The sequence below is a fragment of the Melozone crissalis genome, unplaced genomic scaffold (assembly GCF_028551555.1).
Source record: "Melozone crissalis strain CALT ecotype California unplaced genomic scaffold, PUWL_Pcris_2 ptg000029l_1, whole genome shotgun sequence".
Taxonomy (NCBI): domain Eukaryota; kingdom Metazoa; phylum Chordata; class Aves; order Passeriformes; family Passerellidae; genus Melozone; species Melozone crissalis.
In genome coordinates, this window is record NW_026535807.1 from 16554457 (window position 1) to 16572030 (window position 17574).

Below are 17574 nucleotides of genomic sequence, written 5' to 3' on the forward strand. Positions count from 1 at the left end.
TTCACTTGGCATTGTACTGGTTCAGCAGCCACTTCCAAGTCTGCAGACAAGATTTAGGATTTACACTGAGCCTTTTACTTCCTTTTTTTTCCTCTTTACAACTGTGTTTGGAAAGTTAGTCAGGTCCTCATTTCTACTTGCCATAAACTGAGCTCACCTTGGGAGCAGGGGTATACAGAAAAGTTTGTCAACTCTGCAAGGCCCCCAGTGATCTAGATGGAAAAGCAAAGCCACCCTAATCCTGCTTTGTGTCATCACCTGGCATTAATGATCAACCTGAGCTTTTACAGCAGATTGCCAGAGCATAAGGTGCTCTAGGATCCCACACCACAACATAGCTGGTTTGTGGAGATGAAGTTACAATGTTAAACTGATGATTTATTCCCTTGATGAAGGAGGCTCCTGGGACACAATAAATTATCTGAGTCTCACAATTTGCCTGAATGGTTGAACATGACTTGCATCCACTCTATGAAGTAAGACTATTACAGGATCATTTCAATTTACAGTAGTTTTGAAAACCATGTTTTTTTATTACATATCTGTTTTTTGCTGATAGGCTTTACAAGCAATTTCTTCAGTCCATACCCTCTAACACTCAAGTGTTTGTAAATCCATCTTTTTGGAAGTGACAGCTCAGCTGTCGTCTGCAACTGGTGCTGTAACTGTTGCTGTCCTTGTCCTGTTACTGCACTCCCCCCTGTGCTGCCTCAGCATCACATTCAACAGACCCCCATCCACACAGGGAAGTTTTCTTTCATTTAGCTCACAAGGAGGAAGGAAGTAGAGAAATATCACTCACCAACAAGTATGACCACAGCTTCCTCTGCCCTAAGACCAAACCAATATGCAAGGGCATTGCCCTGCCTCAGGACATTGGCATTGCAAGCTCCAGTTGGTGAGGATTGCTCAGGAGCATCTCTACCAGCAACTCTAAATACCTAAATAGCTAAAACTCTCTCCTACAAACAGAAACATGGCTCTCATTGATAACTGAAGCAATGTAAATCTAATTTCTGATTTTAACTTCTGGTGAAATCCCCATGCTACCTTAAATAAATCTGTATTATCTCCACTAAAGCAAAAATACCCAAGCCTTCACCATTCATAACCCCTCTGCCTGCTGCACAGAAACCTTGAGAACCAACAAAGTTATCAGACTTGTCTGAGCATAAATAATATAGGGAGCTCCAGGAGTTGAGAGGGAGCAAGAAGTGTCAGACTGCTATAAGCACAAAAAAATACATGCTTAGTTCAAATGTCTTTAAATTTCTTCGAATACAGTAAATTTCTGATTATGCCCACAAGAAAAAGCCTTGAAATAGAACAGGTTTCCTTCAGACAACACACAGAGATACACCAAAACCAGTCTCATGATTTTCAAGAGACCCACTAATTTTCAAGTGTTTAGGGTTGGCTTTCTGTTGCTCACCTCCTCCTCCTATGCTGCTATTTTTAAAAAGCAGTAAGAACAGCAAAGAAGTTGTGCCCAGAGGGTGAGGCACAGCACAGACCTGAGCAAAGAACCTCCAGCAGATTCCTGTTCCTTGCACCCAGTGCCAGCTCCAGCTCTGTGCACTGACTTGTCTGACCCAACAAGGCAGAAGAGACACCTGGACTGCTCCTGAACTGCAGAGCAGTTGAGTCCTGCACACATGAGGCAGGCCATGGATCTGCCAGCAGAGCTGTGAGGAACTGGGGGAATTTCTGCAAATCTCCCCTTAAAGCAGGAGTAATGTCAGTCTACCCAAATGAAGCCTGGCTTGGGAAAACACAAATGCCCCTGATCATTCAAATCTTTCTTTTGTACTAGATACTGTCTTATAATTAATGGTGTTACCTAAACAACCCCAAATAATTGACTGGACCAGGGCATTTTTCTCACAATACAATGGCAGTCAACCATCACACAGCTTAAAAAACAATCAGGTTTTAAAATTTCACTTTAAACATGCCCTATGAGCTTCACTAATACCTTCTCAATATAGCTCCTCCTACTCACCCTACTCTCACCCCTTCATTTAATCTGATCAACATCACTGCAATCTCAAACCTCTCACACCTTGCTTCCCACCACAATGAATGTTTTACAAGCTTCAAGTAAAGACACCAAAGTTATTTCAAACATTTAATGATGCTCCTGACTTCTACTATTTCAGAGAATTTGTAGAGACAGTGTAAGTTGTCATTAAAAGTTTTTATTTAAATACCACACTAATGGCTCATTTTCTACACCAAGAAAATGAATTACAGATTATCAGGTATGTGAACACCTCAAGAAAAAAGAAGGTAAAAGCTGCTGTCATGTAACTTCAGCCATTCAGCCTTAGGGATTTGCTCAGTAGATCTTACCTGGTGAGGATAGGGACCATGTCTTGCCCGCTGCCATGTTCTTTCTCCCATTGCTCAAGCAAAGTAGTGAGCTCAGCCTTGGAGTCCACATGCCCAGATCCTGAAGTCATGGCTTAGCCTAAGGCAGAGGTAACAACCAGGACAAAAAAAGGCATCAAAATGAGCAAGAAATCCCACTCTTTTACTGTATTCTTTGAAACAATCTAAATCAAATATTACAAGTCATTTGAAAGAGGCAAATAATACTCAGCAAAAAGGAGTGAGAAGACAAAGTGACAGAACAGTGCTTTCAAATGTGAAAGTTTCTTTCCAGTCCTTTGCCTGCAGACTAAAGAACATGTGCACCTCTGAACACAAGTCCTGACTGGTGCTCCCCAGCCCTGACCAGGCTGTCTGGAATGCACAGCTCACCACAGCTGTGTTCACTGCCTGAGCCTTTCAAAAGCTCTACCTCAACTCCAGGAGCAGACCTGAGTTACCCTTTGTGGTGATTTACTCAAGAACCAACCCAGCCAGGACAGCAAGATTGTGATCAGTGTCCTCATCCCATTTTAATGCCCTGCAGGCAGCACTGGTGGTGCCAACAAACTCCTGGGGCCCACAGTGCTGAGGAGCAGAGGCAGCCCCCGAGTGCTGCGGGCAGCGGGAGCAGCCCCAGGGCAGCCATGGTGGCAAAGAGGCGGGCACTGCTCCCTCAGGGCCTGTCCCGCTCCTCCAGGGCTTCCACTGCTCCTTCAATGTCTGCACAGCTCCTCCAGGGCTTCCACTGCTCCCTCAGGGCCTGCACAGCTCCTCCAGGGCTTCCACTGCTCCCTCAGGGTCTGCACAGCTCCTCCAGTGGCTCCAGGAGGAAGGGAGGATGATCACAGGAAGGAGAGCACTGGAGCAATTACTTCAGATTTATCAGCCTTTACTTGCATGACAGCAGCTGACAGAAGATTTATCTTCCCATCCTCAAAAGTGAGAAACTCCTACAGCACTGAGTGACTTGTTGAAGTATCATTTAATGAAGGGAACTATCACTGTAGGTTCTGTTTAAGCCTTTAAATTTCCAGGTGTCAGCTTTTGTCGAACTGATAAAAACCTACTAGAAATATTAACAGCTTCAGCTAGAACAAAATCTGTCTCAAGGTACTGCCATGCCCCTAGTTTCCAACCTGACAGACTGTGATTGCTGTGAAGAGTTGTAATTTCTGGAGGAAGGAATACCCAAACATAATTTATAAACTGACTTGGTATTGGATGTAGGGGAGAGTACACCAAGCAAAACAGATTTCTTGACATCCAAAAACACACAAAGGCTTCCAGCATTTCATTAGCCATAACATGGCCAATACCCATCTGTCATGAGATTAAATACCCATTTGTCATAACTGACCCAGAGAAAGAAGCTTTCAAACCAGTGTTAAACACAGAAGTGTTTAAGACAGTGACACACACATCAGCTCCTGAAATACATGTTCAGAAGCCAGTCAAATGTCAGACTCTAAAGGCAGCCATAGCAGAGATTATACATGCATTTATAGCCCAAACTGTCCCTGAAAAACATCCCCACAATTTAATTGTGTGCTGGACACCTCCAATTGGTTTAAAACTTCTCCTCACTCAGGGAATGGATGAACAATCCTACAGTTCTACCTCTTGTCTCATAGGTGCTCCTGAATTTAATGTTCTGTGACTGGTTAGTTAAATGGGAAACATGAAGTTAAGAACACTGGCTGAAGATTAAACTGGCAGAAACTGCACAGAAGTTATCAGCCAAAGAGTATGAAAAGATAAACCTGTGACTACTAGAATGCCATTTTGTTAAGTACTATATGCACTGGACGTATGCTAACAAAAAAACTACCTAAGCATGAAGAAAGATGATGCTTCCTAAATCACAAGTAATTATGATTTTATCTAGGGCACTCATTATTCATTCATTCATTTCAGAACTACATCAGGAAATTCAATGCAAATGCATAAATTGCTTAGGAAGAAACACTACCTAGATGCAGGTAAAAATATAATGAGATTGTACACACAGACACACTCCCAAAACACCTTCAAAAATAAAAACTACTCCAAGCTCATTAAGTTCCATTTCCTTTTTCATTAACTGAACACCACTTGCCAGCAGCTCTTCAGAGCTTTTAAATATCACAGAAAAACATTCAGACAAATCCACTCTGGGCCTCAGAACACAAGTGCTGTAACAGAATCCACATTCAGACATCCTCATCTCCATTCTGTACTCAAGGGATACAGCAAAAAGGGCCCTGTGACCTCAGAGCTTGTTCAGGGCCTGTGCAGGCTCCCCTGCAACCTGGAAAACAATTTACTTCCTCTAACAACCCTCAACTGCTCCTGCTGGAAAACAGAAAAGGTTCAGCAGTACCTGCAACAGGTCAACAAAGTCCCAGCCAGAACACAACAGGAACTGCTCACTGCCCTCTGGGACACCTTGTGCTACCCCAAAACCAAGTGAAAAACCCCAGTTATCCCTAAAACTTGCCTCAATAAAGCTCATTATTGGTCTAAATAACTGGTGCTGACAGAGAGCTGTTTTCCTAAAATGAAGTTATAGCATAGAAATGCCACCCTTTCTACTGGGACTCAGCAGTGACAATGAATGTCTTGCCAAGGCACCTCCTCCCTTCCACAGGCTTATCCCTTCCAATCTATTCAAATAAATACAATTATTTTAGATGGCACCACAGAAACTCCTACTGTGCTCACTTTTTTCAAGAATTCCACCTTAAATCAAAGTGAAGAGCTCTGCAGAGAAGACAAGAACATAAATGAAATGAACCAACCTGTAACTGTCAGCACACCTGGCCTGATGGAGAGGAAACCTCGGAGAACAGCTCTGACTTTCACTACTTCCCTTTTCAGCACAAGTTGCTGAAAAAATCCAATCTTAAATTGCTCTCCAAGAACCAGCAAAAGCCATCAGATTGAAATTCGGGGAGGGGAGGGGGCAGAGGGATGTAATTTTTTTCTCTTAAGTTTTGAAAATCACAGCCTACTACAGATTTCACTTTGAACATCTAATAAACTAAGGAATGGGATTTTATCCCAAACAGTGTTATTGCCAAAATATATTTAAATCAATATTAACAAAACATAAAGCACTTACTCAAAGGATTTGACTTTGAAAGATAAATATTTGCAGTCTCAAATACCTTGGTGGCCACTGCAAACCCAGATGTGGCTGTTCCAGCACACTGTGCCTGGTGCTCCTGGCACTGCTGTAATGCCAAACACTGCCTGGCATTGATTGCTGTGCCACAGCAAAGGCTTTAATGCCAAACACTGCCTGGCATTGCTGTGCCACAGCAAAGGCTCTAATGCCAAACACTGCCTGGCACTGCTGTGCCACTGCAAAACCTTTAATGCCAAACACTGCCTGGCACTGCTGTGCCACTGCAAAACCTTTAATGCCAAACACTGCCTGGCACTGCTGTGCCACTGCAAAACCTTTAATGCCAAACATTGCCTGGCATTGATTGCTGTGCCACAGCAAAGCCTTTATGGGCATTTCTCTCTTCTGAGCTTGGCTGTAAGGATGTGACATTAAAGGGAAACCCAGAGAGCACTGAGACAGATTCCTCAAGGTGCTCTCATGTTTTTGAAACCTCTGACACTTGAGTCACCTCAGTGAGACACCTCTGAACAGCGAGGTAATCAAATTCCAGTGACCTCTCACCACAAACCTTGCCTGAGTGCCTGGAACAGTTGGGGCAATTCAGCTCCACCCTTCTGTCCAGTGGAGCCTCACACCAACTGAACACCACTGCAGCTCCTTCCCTGACTGATGCTGAGCTCAGGGAAAGGATCAGCAGGCTCTGAACACACTGACTTCCCACAGATAAACATTTTAAAGCATGAAACCTCTTAGAGAATATAAATATACTTGTAAAATCTGAAAACCAACAGTTTGGTTATTTGGGAAATGAACACAAAAGGCCTAACTTAGCAATTTAAATGCCAAATGAATGAGCTATATAATAAAACAAAAAATTATACTTCAAGCAAAACAAAGTATTTCCTGAAAACCACAATTATGATCAACTTTGTAGAAAGATTGCACAATTAAACTAATGTGCACATTAATGGACAAAACTTACATGAAGATTTGTAATTCCACATGCACAAGGGCAACTCAAATTCTAATAACTGCACTTTGGGCCAGGTTAAATAGTCCAGTTTGACACTGGTCCCAAAACTGATTCTAAGTATGGCTGAGGACAAAATGTAGGGAAGACCAATGTAATAATGTGCCACTAATGAGTTGGAATCTAGTTAATTGCCAAGCAAAGCTGAGCAGTACATTTGTAGGTTCATTTATGCTAATGCTTTAACACAAATAATTCCTTACTTTAAGAAAAAATAAAATTCTCCCTCCCATCACAAATATCCTTTAAAGAGATGAGGCACCTGACAGCTATTCGTCTAAACCTGTTGAGCCTGAAATAACCACGTGGAACTTGAAGTATCACACAGCATCAACACTGAAATTCACTTGTGGAAACAATAAAACCACCAAGTAAGAAAAGCCTCAGAATCTCTGGAGCACAAAAATGTGGTTTGGTGTCCTACACTGAGGAAAATCTATGTTTGTTCAACTTCTTGTTTGACAGAGCTCCAAACTGGCTGTTATACTGAACATATCCCTAATGTTGCCTTTAAGTATTTGCTTAAAAACCCAGTTGTTTTGGGGTTTTTTTCTTTCTTTTTTTTTTTTTTTTTTTTTTTTAATTAAGGCATTTTAAGGACAGGGAAAACCACAAGGTTATTCAGTTTCCTGAAATTTCTCCTTTCACAAAACAAATTTAGAACATTCTGATCTGGCACGACAAGCCCAAAAAACAGGAACAAACTTCTGCTGTCTACAAAATAAGAAAAAAAAAGAGGAAAAAAAAGAAAAAAAAAAAAGCCCCGCTCCGCTCCGTTTCAACACCAATTCCTCTTCGCGCGGCTGCAAGGGGAAACACGCGGGCCGCGCCTCGCGGGGGCGGCCGGTGACAGCTGCCGGGGGGTCCCGCACGGCCCGGCCCGGCTCCGCGGGACGCACGGGCGGCCCCAACGTTTAGAGGTCGGCAGAGACCAGAGCGGGGGAGCGAAGGGCCAGAGATCCGCCCGCCCCAGCGGGCCCGGCGCAGGAGGAAGAGCCGGCGCAGGGGGCGGGCCGGGCCGGGCGGGGCGGCGCAGGCCCGGTCCCGCCGGGGGGGACGGGACGGGCCGGGGGGGACAGGCCAGGCCGGGCCGGGCCGGGCCCGCCGGGCCCCCCGCCCCGAGGGCGCCCCCTAGCGCGGGGGCGGACCCGCAGCCGACCCCGCGCCCCTGAGGCGCCCCCCCCACACCCTGCGCCGCTGCCCCTGCCCGGCGCGGAGGCCGCGGCCACCAACCGGCCCGGCCCGGCCCGGCCCGGCGAGGCTCCGGGGAAGCGGCGGCGGCGCGTCCCGCCCACCCCGGCCCCGGTACCTGAGCGCTGCCCCGCGGTGCCGGTGCCGCCGCCGCCGCCGCCGCCGCCCCCGGCCCCTGCTGCCGGCCCCGCGCACCCCGCGGCGGCCGCGATCGTTCTGGAGGGCGCACACTTTTTTGCGTCACCGCGCTGCGTCACGGCGAGCGCGTCACGGCCCTGAGGGAGAGGGGCGGGGGCCGCGCGCTCGGCCGGCCTGCCGGGAAAGGGAGTTCGGGCCGGGCGCATGCGCTTCCTCCGGAGCTGCCGCCGCAGGGGGTGCTGGGAGCTGTAGTTCACAGCTCTCCGCCATTGCCCAGCGCCGTGGCTGCGGGCGGAGCGGTCGGTGCTCCACCACGCGCACTCCGGGAGAGGGGCGAGGCTGTTGGCTCCGCGGCCCGGCGTGACACGGAGGAGCCGCCAAGCAGCAGCTGTCGGGCCCGATACCTGCGTGTCCGCCCCGATAGCGGCGCGTTGCTGGGCACGCCGCCATCCGCCCTGCAGCCCCACGGCGGGACATCACCAGCTGCGCCTGCTGTTCCTTTCCCAAGGCTGGACATTGTTCGCTGTGGTGTTCACCTCCAGCTGGACAGCGAGGTGTTCCACAGGGAGGGGAGCTTGCAGGAGAGCTCGGCTCCTGCCCCAGAGTGATTCCTCCTCCTATTTCCAGCTTGGTAAGGAACCGCGTCCTGCTGCTTCACACTTAAACCAGCGCTGGTTTTGGCAGCTGTGGTTAAACCCCACAGCGGAACTGAGCACCCACCTCCACCCTGCCCTGGACCATAACAAAGGAGGAAGAGGAGACTCCTCTTCCCACGTTTCCACCCTCCCTGCAGCTGCTCATCATGAGCTCGGAGAACTCCTCCACCTCCCTGTCCTTCCCGCCGTCACTGCAGAAGTTATGCACCTGCCTGCCATGGGAGAGTCTGTGCAAAGAAACCCTTCAGCTCTGCACAGCCCATCCCTGGGTGCCTTCCACGTCCTGCTCCTTTGGGGTTGCTTTCCTTTGTTGATTCCACAGTGGGAGCACCCCTGCTCTGTGTGCTTTACAGTGGCAATGAGCTGTCACTCGGCACAGCCCCTTGCCCCGCTGGATGGAATGATGATCCACGTGCTCTCAGCAAAGTTACCTCTGCTGAGGGTCAGGAAGATCTGGAAAAGCACACTCCTCACCCAGGCCCTCCTGGCTGGCTGCAGCATCAAAAGTATCCGACCTGCCTGCAGTGTTATTATCCAGGAAAGATCATCACATCCGCAGCTGCACCTTCCCTCCCCTGCACGGCACCTGGGAGCCTCGAGGCAGCCGTGGGGCTGTTCAGCAGGAGCTGCAGAGGTCAGCATTCACGTTCCAAGGGCTGAGAGCAAAATTAGGGTTTCCAGTTCCTGCCATATTTATGGTGCACTGGAGAAAGGCTCACTTCTCACAGAAATTGGTGTTCAGTTCCCAGCTCACCTGGGCAGGTGAGGAGAGTCAGAGCCTGCTGCTCATTGCCAGAGCCTGGCACGTTGCTGGCACAGGGCACAGCTTGCAGCCAGCCCCTGGCTCTGCCACAGCCTCCTCACAAACTGCCTGAAATGCTCAGGCCTCCAGCTCCTGCATTTCCACACCTCAAAAATTTGGGAAGGATTCAGTCCAACATTCTTGTTTCCCACAGGGCAGGTGGGAGTCCTGCTGGCTCACCTGTCAGGAACAAAACAGCATGGAAGCAATGAAATCCCAGTTTGTGCTGCTGAGCTCTAGTAATTGCCCAGGTACTGGCAGAAGCCTTTCTTATGGAAGAATAAATATGAATAAAAAATTAGTAAATAAGGGGAATGAGGGCCATCTCAAGGAAAAGCTTCATAAGCACCGTTCCTATCTAAGATGCCCCACAGTGTCCACATTAGTCCACTTTCTTGCACTGCAACTGCATAAATCCCCGCCCTGGGCAGTGTTTGCACAGGTAGAGATTCTGCTACCACACTCACAACATTTGACTGTCAATCTTGATTAACTCCAGGATAATGAGTGGGAATCCTGCAGCACTGGATGCAGTAAGACCCCACCCTCACAACAACACTTCACCTTAATGATGCAATGAAGGGGAAAAAGCCACAAAAGAAATGCAAAATATGGCCGTGGATTGCAAAGCAATAAAAATGAGAGGTCAGCAGTGAGCTGGCACCTCTTGCCCTGTGGGATCTTGTAGCTGAGAGAGAGGCCCGTGGTGTGCAAGGAAGGGAAGGTTCAGCTCCTTAAGCTCCCCAGCCAGAAGAACAACATATTCCACGGGATGGCCACCTGACAGTAACAATGACTTATGGCTGAGTCACAGCTTGAGGCTCCTTGAACAAAGGAACCACTTCTCCCCACTGCTGTCACATCCCAGATCACCTCAACACTGTGGTTTACAGGAGAGGATAAACCCATTTCATGGGGCCCTAATAATCTTCTAGACTTAAGGACAATTAGCTGTGGGATCAGAGGAGGATCAGCACTGTGGGAGAGGCTAGGAAGACACAATTTGTGTTTCCAAAGTTTGCCTTGAGTACAGACAGGGGTGGAAAATTGTCTGGAATGCTTCATCTCTCACAGCTGCTGGCAAAGGCAGAGAGCCCCAGACCCAGGCTGCAACTTCACCTTCTGCCCGAACAGACCTTCGCTCTGAGAATGAGAAAAAGGTCATTATCAAAAAAATCACAACATTCAGAGACACCTCACCACAGCTGCCCTACGAGGAGAGGACAGGATGGATTCTTTAGGCTTTTAGGAGTGTTGATTGCTCACCTTGACCTCCAACACAGATCTACAGTGACAAAGTTTGTTGACTTCCTAGATTTAACCTGTCACTAATTGCCCCATCCTCCTGCAGGACTCAGTTTGCTTGTCACCGTGTTTCTCCCTGCAGCTGAGCTCCTATTGAAGGGCAGCTGTGACAGTGCTCACTGACCCAGCAGAACCAGCCTCTGCAGCACAGTTTTGCTGTGTGACTCATGGCAGGTGAGCAGTGAGCTCAGGAAGAGAGCTCAGTCCCTTCCCAGCACTCTGGATCACTCTGCAGCTGCACCCAGCACCCGGCTGGATTTCCAGCAGCATCCAGGGAAGGGTACAATGCTGGATTTCCCAGCAGCATCCAGGGAAGGGTACAATGCTGGATTTCCCAAAGCATCCAGGGAAGGGTACAATGCTGGATTTCCCAGCAGCATCCAGGGAAGGGTACAATGCTGGATCTCCCAGCAGCATCCAGGGAAGGGTACAATGCTGGATTTCCCAAAGCATCCAGGGAAGGGTACAATGCTGAATCTCCCAGCAGCATCCAGGGAAGGAAGGGTACAATGCTGAATCTCCCAGCAGCATCCAGGGAAGGGTACAATGCTGGATTTCCCAGCAGCATCCAGGGAAGGGTGCAATGCTGGATTTCCAGCTGCAGCAGCATTCAGGGAAGGGCACAATGCCGGGACCCGAGCCTTTGGCAGGGTCTGAACCTGCCCTGCTCAGCTGCTCTGAGCTGAGGGAGTTTCTGTGCAACGCCCATGCCCCGGGGGATGCGGGTCCGGGCGGGAGGTCAGACAGTCTGGGGAGCTGCACCTGGAGCAGAGCTCACTGCCAGGGCAGCATTGGAGGCCAGAGGGCTGTGATGCACCTCTGTGCCCAGTGCCTTCCCCCTCCCACCCTGCCAGTCTCCTGGGTGCCTTTGGGAATTTGGGGAGTGGCCAGCAGGCACAAAACCCTGACAAAAACCCCTCAGTTCTAACCCCAGGACCATCTATTGCTCTCTCAGCCTGCATCTGCCCAAATAGCTCAGAAGTGGGTTTATGAGGTGTGAAGCAGATAAATATCTGCAATGATACCCCTCATGCATAGAGGGCTTTAAACACTCTCTAGACTCCCCCAGAGCATCTGATTGACACGAATCTAGTGCTAAATTTTCAGGTTGTACAAAAATATTGCTTGATGGATTAATTATGGCCATGGTTGACCTGCAAGCTGGCAGCCACCACCCCTCAAATATCTCCCATTTCTTGCCCACATCACAGAGACTGCAGGTAATACAGTAGAAAGAGGTACAAAGGGAGGGGAAAAGGTACAAAGTGAAATAAGCAGGGAAAAGCAGTTCAGTGGGATCCCCTCTGCCTGGACAGACTGAGCAGAGCAAGGGGCTGCAGGCATTTGCGCAGGTTACCTGAGATCCAGGTGAGCAAATTGGGCAGAACCCGTGCACCGAGTGTTCCGATCAATGGTGTGCGACAAGGGAATAGCTCAATCACTAGGTGGCACACCGGCATCATCGCACCACACCAGCGTCCTCTCGGGAAGAGAGGAAAAAGCTCAAAATAGCCCAAAGCAAAAATTAACAAGCAATCATCCGGGGCCGAGGTGCTCAGAGGAGCCATCTGTGTGCTCACACACACAGAGCAAAACCACCCAACAACTGGAGAGAGACATCGAATGAAAAAGGGCAGGCGAAAAGTGTTCATTCAATGGAATTGTGCCTGTGCTCCTTTGCTATTTCTGAGTGACGGTGGGAAAGGCAGGGGAGGCTCGCTCATCAAAGGGATGCAAAGAGGAAACACACGGAGGGCAGCAGAGGCGGGCGCTGATCCAGGGAATGGAGTTGCCACCTATTCTGAGAATGAATCCTGCTCTTGTGTGTGGAGAGAGCATTTGGGGTTTCCTTCCAGCAGAAAAGGCCAAGCAACGCTCAAGGAGAAGTTTCTCACAGAGATAGGAAGACAGGGAACAGTGACAACAGGATGATGGCACCTACTGGAAGAGGATTTCAAGGGTGGGTGCTTGTGGGGAGAGGAAAGAGTGATAGAAGAGTGATAGCAACACTTCAGGGGCAGGCTTTCTCTGGGCTGGAGCTAAAAAGCTAAAACAGCATCACAAACTAAAACCAGCTAAGCTATTTATGAGGAGGGGCCAGGAAGACACCTACATATTGGCAGTGGCTGAACTACAACTTTGTCTTGTAGCTCAGTAGAAGCTATTCACTCTTGAAAGCATCAAGGACCTTCCCATGGCCACCTGCACTAACTCTTCTGGACACTGACAGGATCTGCAGGATCCCCATCAGACTGGTGCTCCCCAGCTCTCCTGTGTTTGCAGGGATTCAGCAGTGCAGACACAGGCTCCCCAGCAGCTCCCCCTGAGCGTTTAACCCAGACTGAGATAGAACCCAGATCTGTATCTAGGAGCATGGAAATGCAGAAGAATGCCGTTCATCAGCTCAGATACTAATGAGAACATGAGCAGGCAAAAAGCTCTCTTCTAAACAGGCTGGTGCCAAAACTCTCCATTCAGACAGTCAGTGCGATGCCAAGAGCACATAACTCTGCCTAGCTGAGCATCTGAGTGACAGCACATCTGCGTTCGGAGGCTGAAAGTCAACAAAAAAGTTAAATAGTACAAAGTGATCACTGTTGCATGAAGTATACACTGCCATGCTCCTCTGGCTTGCAGCAGCATGGCCCCCAAATCCTGACCACTCTGCTACTGCAGTCTTGCTCAGAGCTTTGTGCTCAGCTTCTCACACACACACAGAGCAACTTCAGGCAGATTTTCATACCTCTCCTTTTTCCTAAATTACTGAAAAATGGGGTTATTGGTGTGTCCTGTGATATATGAGCTATGCAGAGGTATGAGGCTATGAAAGGAAAAAGCCTTTGGGAGACTGGAAGTGGACAGATAAACAATGCACAGAGAATATACAAGGGAGAACATGAGAAAAGTTGGGGGCAGTTAGTACACAGAAAGTGATATCATGGCAACAAGACATCATTTCCTGACTAAACTCATTTCTCTAACTGGGGAATGTTAAAAGTTCATTTCAGGCACTTCACAAAATCCCTTGCTAGTTTTTGTGGTTTAACAAGGATTTTCCCTTTTTTAATCTGTTTTGTTACTCTAGGAAACAACCAGCAAAGGAAACTCTTCATACAGAAGGAAGCAAGAAAAGACTTTGCACAGCACACTGTGAAATGCCTGCAAGACACACACTGGGAATACAAATTCTTCCTTATGTTTTCCAGCAACAAGGATCTTAGGGATTGCTTGCAACAATAGCAACTTTAAAAAACAAAGACTAAACAGAACCAGGGGAAAGTACCATTTTAAGACTGCTAGCCCTTTTAAGGGGAGAGTTTTTGTTTTTTTCTGGTTTTTCCTTTTTTTTTTTTTTTTCTTTTTATCAGGCCTTAAGTGCAGATTTTACATCTGCTTTCCTCATCACATCTCTCTATAGGAGTTAATTAGGTCAAGTGTATTTATGTCTCAGTTTTGATGCACATGGAAACAATAAGCAAGGTGGTGAGAGTGGGCTATAATGGTGGCAGGCACATGTGCAGATGGCAATTTTGTGTTTATGACTTGTTTTATCATGGAGGGATTCCACCAAGGGTCTAAATAACAGCTGTGTGGTGTTCATCATAGGCAATCCTAATTTTTGGATTGTCCATGGTGGTGTTTTTGGCTCTGAGAGCTCCACAGACATCAACTCAGCAGCCACACATGCATGGCCCCACTGCAGGCACTGCCCAAACATGGGACCTGGAGCACTGTAAGATCTGAACACTTGGCTCTCACATTCAGCCACAATTAGGAAAAAGCTCTGAAGCTCCCTTAGCAGCATAAAGCATCCAACAGCGTTTGGATGGGGAAAATCCCCAGCTGAAATGAGGTGATGGAAAGCTGAGGGGATCTGTGCTGGGATTCACCCAGGACTCGTGCCCTGAGTTTTCCTCTGCCATGAAATAGGTCATGTCTTTTCACCCAGGAGGAATGAATTCCTCTGGCAACACCTCTCTGTGTGCTGCCCTGATCCTGAACAGCCCCAGAAACACTCAGGGACAGGGATATTTGAGGGCACCCTCCTGAAACACCGAGTACCTCTAAGCCTGGGTACCTGGGAGCGCAGGTGGGCCTTGGGGCATGTTGTTACTGGTGCAGATCCAGATTTCTGACATCATGGTGACTTTAAAAAGTTCTGGTTCTGCTGCTGAACTCCCACAACTGGACAGCAGCACCAGCTCGAGGCTCTTCCCTCTTCCACTAGTTCCCTCACGTAGATGAAAGTGTCTTTTCTTCCTTTCAGGAGCTTCATATCCCCAGTCAGTGGAGAGGGAATAGAGCAAGAATGAAGCTTCATAAATTTTCTTTGCCCAAATAAATCAAAAGTACCTGACAATATGGAGGAAGGGAAGGGAAAATACTGAATTTTTAGGAATCAAATTGGATGCCAACCCACAAGGGAGAAAAATCCCAGTGCCTCCCAGGGCACAGCACGCTCTGTTAGCAACTACAGGGACATCCTCATGGGCTTTGGTCTCCAGGGAACCTTGTTTGTGAACATTTAGCTGCATTTATAGGAGTGCAGGGTATTTTATATAGTAGGGGTTTTTTCCTTTTGGGATGTAGATAAGTGCTGTATCCTTATTCTAAAACCAGCATTGATAAATGGTAACCAGAAGAATACCTGAATGTCCTCTCTGCTTCTGGAGCTGAGGTGTAAGGGCAGCTCAGGTGTGCAGTGATGGCTGCAAATGACAATAAATGGGTGATGCAAAGCTCTGCATTTCCATTCAGTTTGAGCACCGGTCCTATGTGTAACACACACCACCTCCCCTCCCTGTGATGTGAGAGGTTTCTGAGAAAGACACATTATTACCACTTCTGGGTGCAAAGGAACAACAAACTATCCAAGACCAATGTCACCAGTCAGCAGTTACAGAGAAGTGGATGCCATTCACTGCCTGGGAGGGCACTTGATTCACAATATTGCAGTGTGCATTTACAGCTACGTGTTTGTCCCTACCTACTGCAATGTGATTGTAAAATTGCAATTAAAAGCTACTAATTATGAAATAGAGACATTTTGGAGGAATCATTTTGGCATACTCCAGTTAAGAAATTTTTTTCCCCTCAAGATTATCTTGCCTCTCTTTTCATCAAGTCCTCTCCAGAGAAAAAAGATAATTTTCAGTTATTGGACACACCAAATCACCAGTACAATTGGATAGGATCAACTGGAATTTTCTCTGTATTAACTTATTTCATAGTCTACATTTGTGTTTAATGTAACATTTGCATGCTTATCATAATTTCATTACATTTAATGTAGTACTTGGGCAGCAGTCTTCAGTGTAGTCTGCAAGGAAAACAATGCTTTAGCCTGAAGAGAAATTGAAAAGATGGGAGGATACAATGAGAAGTATTTATGGCTTTTACAGGCTGTTTGGACAGCAGAGCTCACGGGAGATTTTAGCAATAGGGATGCAAAGCTTTAAGCCAGGAAGGAGGAAGGAGGTGTGTTTAGCCACTCTTCAAGGCTAGGATGCTATTTTCTATAAATCAGAATTTTGCACTGTGGCTGAGAGTACCAAGATTTATTTTGCTTTGTCTTTGGATCGTGGGAGTAAAATGCTGGTCTCCTTGAAATATGTGGGATGTTAGTGACTAGGATAATAAAGGCCAGATTTCACCATAGACATTTTGAATTCTCTTCATCCCAGCCTCTCCCAGCAGGCTGGCTGGGATTGTTCCCAGCCTGTTTTGTAGCAGAGAGGTGCAGCAGGCCAGATGAGCTCCCTGAGACACAGCCTCCTCCCACTACTCACTGCTAACTACTGTTACATTCTCCTGGGGCACAGAAAGCTGCCACGGGGGAGGAGAGAATACCCTGGAAGATGCATCCCCAAGGGAGAGCTCCAGGGAACAACATTGCCTGCTGTGGAAAGTTTTACAAGCGAGCTGCGGTTACCCACCATCCAGATGGTGAATATTCAGTGTTTGCTTTAGAGCAGCATTTCCAGATCCAACCATGCAACTCCCCATCTCTCCTTTTCACCAAGAGAAAAGAGAGTGCTGAGGTCTCACAGCTCCTGCTCTTCTGAACCAGTTCCCTCTTCGCCTGGACTTGATCAGCATCAGTCTCCTTGGAAAATGGGAAAGGAGGAGGAACAAAGCAACTTTCTTGCAAGCAGGTTCACAAAACCCTTTTGTCTTGCTGGACTGGTTGCAGACACCCCACACTTACAAAGAAAAGTTTTTACTCCTATTTCTAATGCAACTTTTCTCTTTTGATCCCCTCTGGCTGAACCTTTGCCAAGATTTTAGTAACACGTAGATTTTGTAGTTGGTGGAGCTGTACCCCTTACCCTGCACACAGGAGAATATGTCAGCCTGCAGACACTGTCAAATTCTAGAGCTTGTATCTTCCTTCCCAAGGAAACAGTGTCTGAGGCAGGGGGCTTTGCTCAGTTAGGAATAACCCCCAGGAGGGATTCAGCACTGGCTGAGGAGGATTTGCTGGAGGGAGGGCTGTAGCTCCTCTTTCCCCCATGTAAGTGTCAGGTGCAGCATCCACATCCCTGAGCTGTTTCTTTCTGGAAGGACTCTGACTTCACCCTGTGCTTCAGCCACAGTCCCAGCCAGCACCCAGATCTGCCAGGTCTGATCTGTGCCTCTCATCCCATCTCAAATCACTTGGTGCTGGGGAGTTGCTGGGAGTACTTGTGTCCCAAACATCTCTTGGGAATTCTGCAGTCTCCTTCCCACGCAGACACCAGCTGGGAGCAATCCATTCCTGCTCAGCTCTGCACCCAGACTGTACACAAGCAATTTTAAATCCAGGGTGTGGACTAGCTGAAAATGACTAAGAAAATGAAAGATGACTAAGAAAAACAAGCTTGTGTGCTTGCTGTGGAATTATCTCCAGCCTGAAACAGCTGAAGAGCTCTGCAATTCTCCTGCAAAGCCCTGAGAGAGGCACCCTGAGAGCCAGAGTCCCTGCCTCCAG

General features: G+C 47.9%; 1 protein-coding gene across 1 annotated transcript in view; it reads right to left on the reverse strand.

The window, feature by feature from the left end:
• Nucleotides 1-7861, reverse strand: part of DCAF1 (DDB1 and CUL4 associated factor 1) — a 47864-nt gene extending 40003 nt beyond the window's left edge. Inside the window, exons 1-2 of the mRNA XM_054281260.1 lie at nucleotides 7822-7861; nucleotides 2353-2470 (exon numbers count right to left, since the gene is read on the reverse strand). Coding sequence (XP_054137235.1) covers nucleotides 2353-2462 — 110 coding nt within the window. The 5' untranslated portion in view covers nucleotides 2463-2470; nucleotides 7822-7861. The remainder of the gene's footprint in view (nucleotides 1-2352; nucleotides 2471-7821) is intronic.
• Between the last annotated feature and the right edge of the window lie 9713 nt (nucleotides 7862-17574).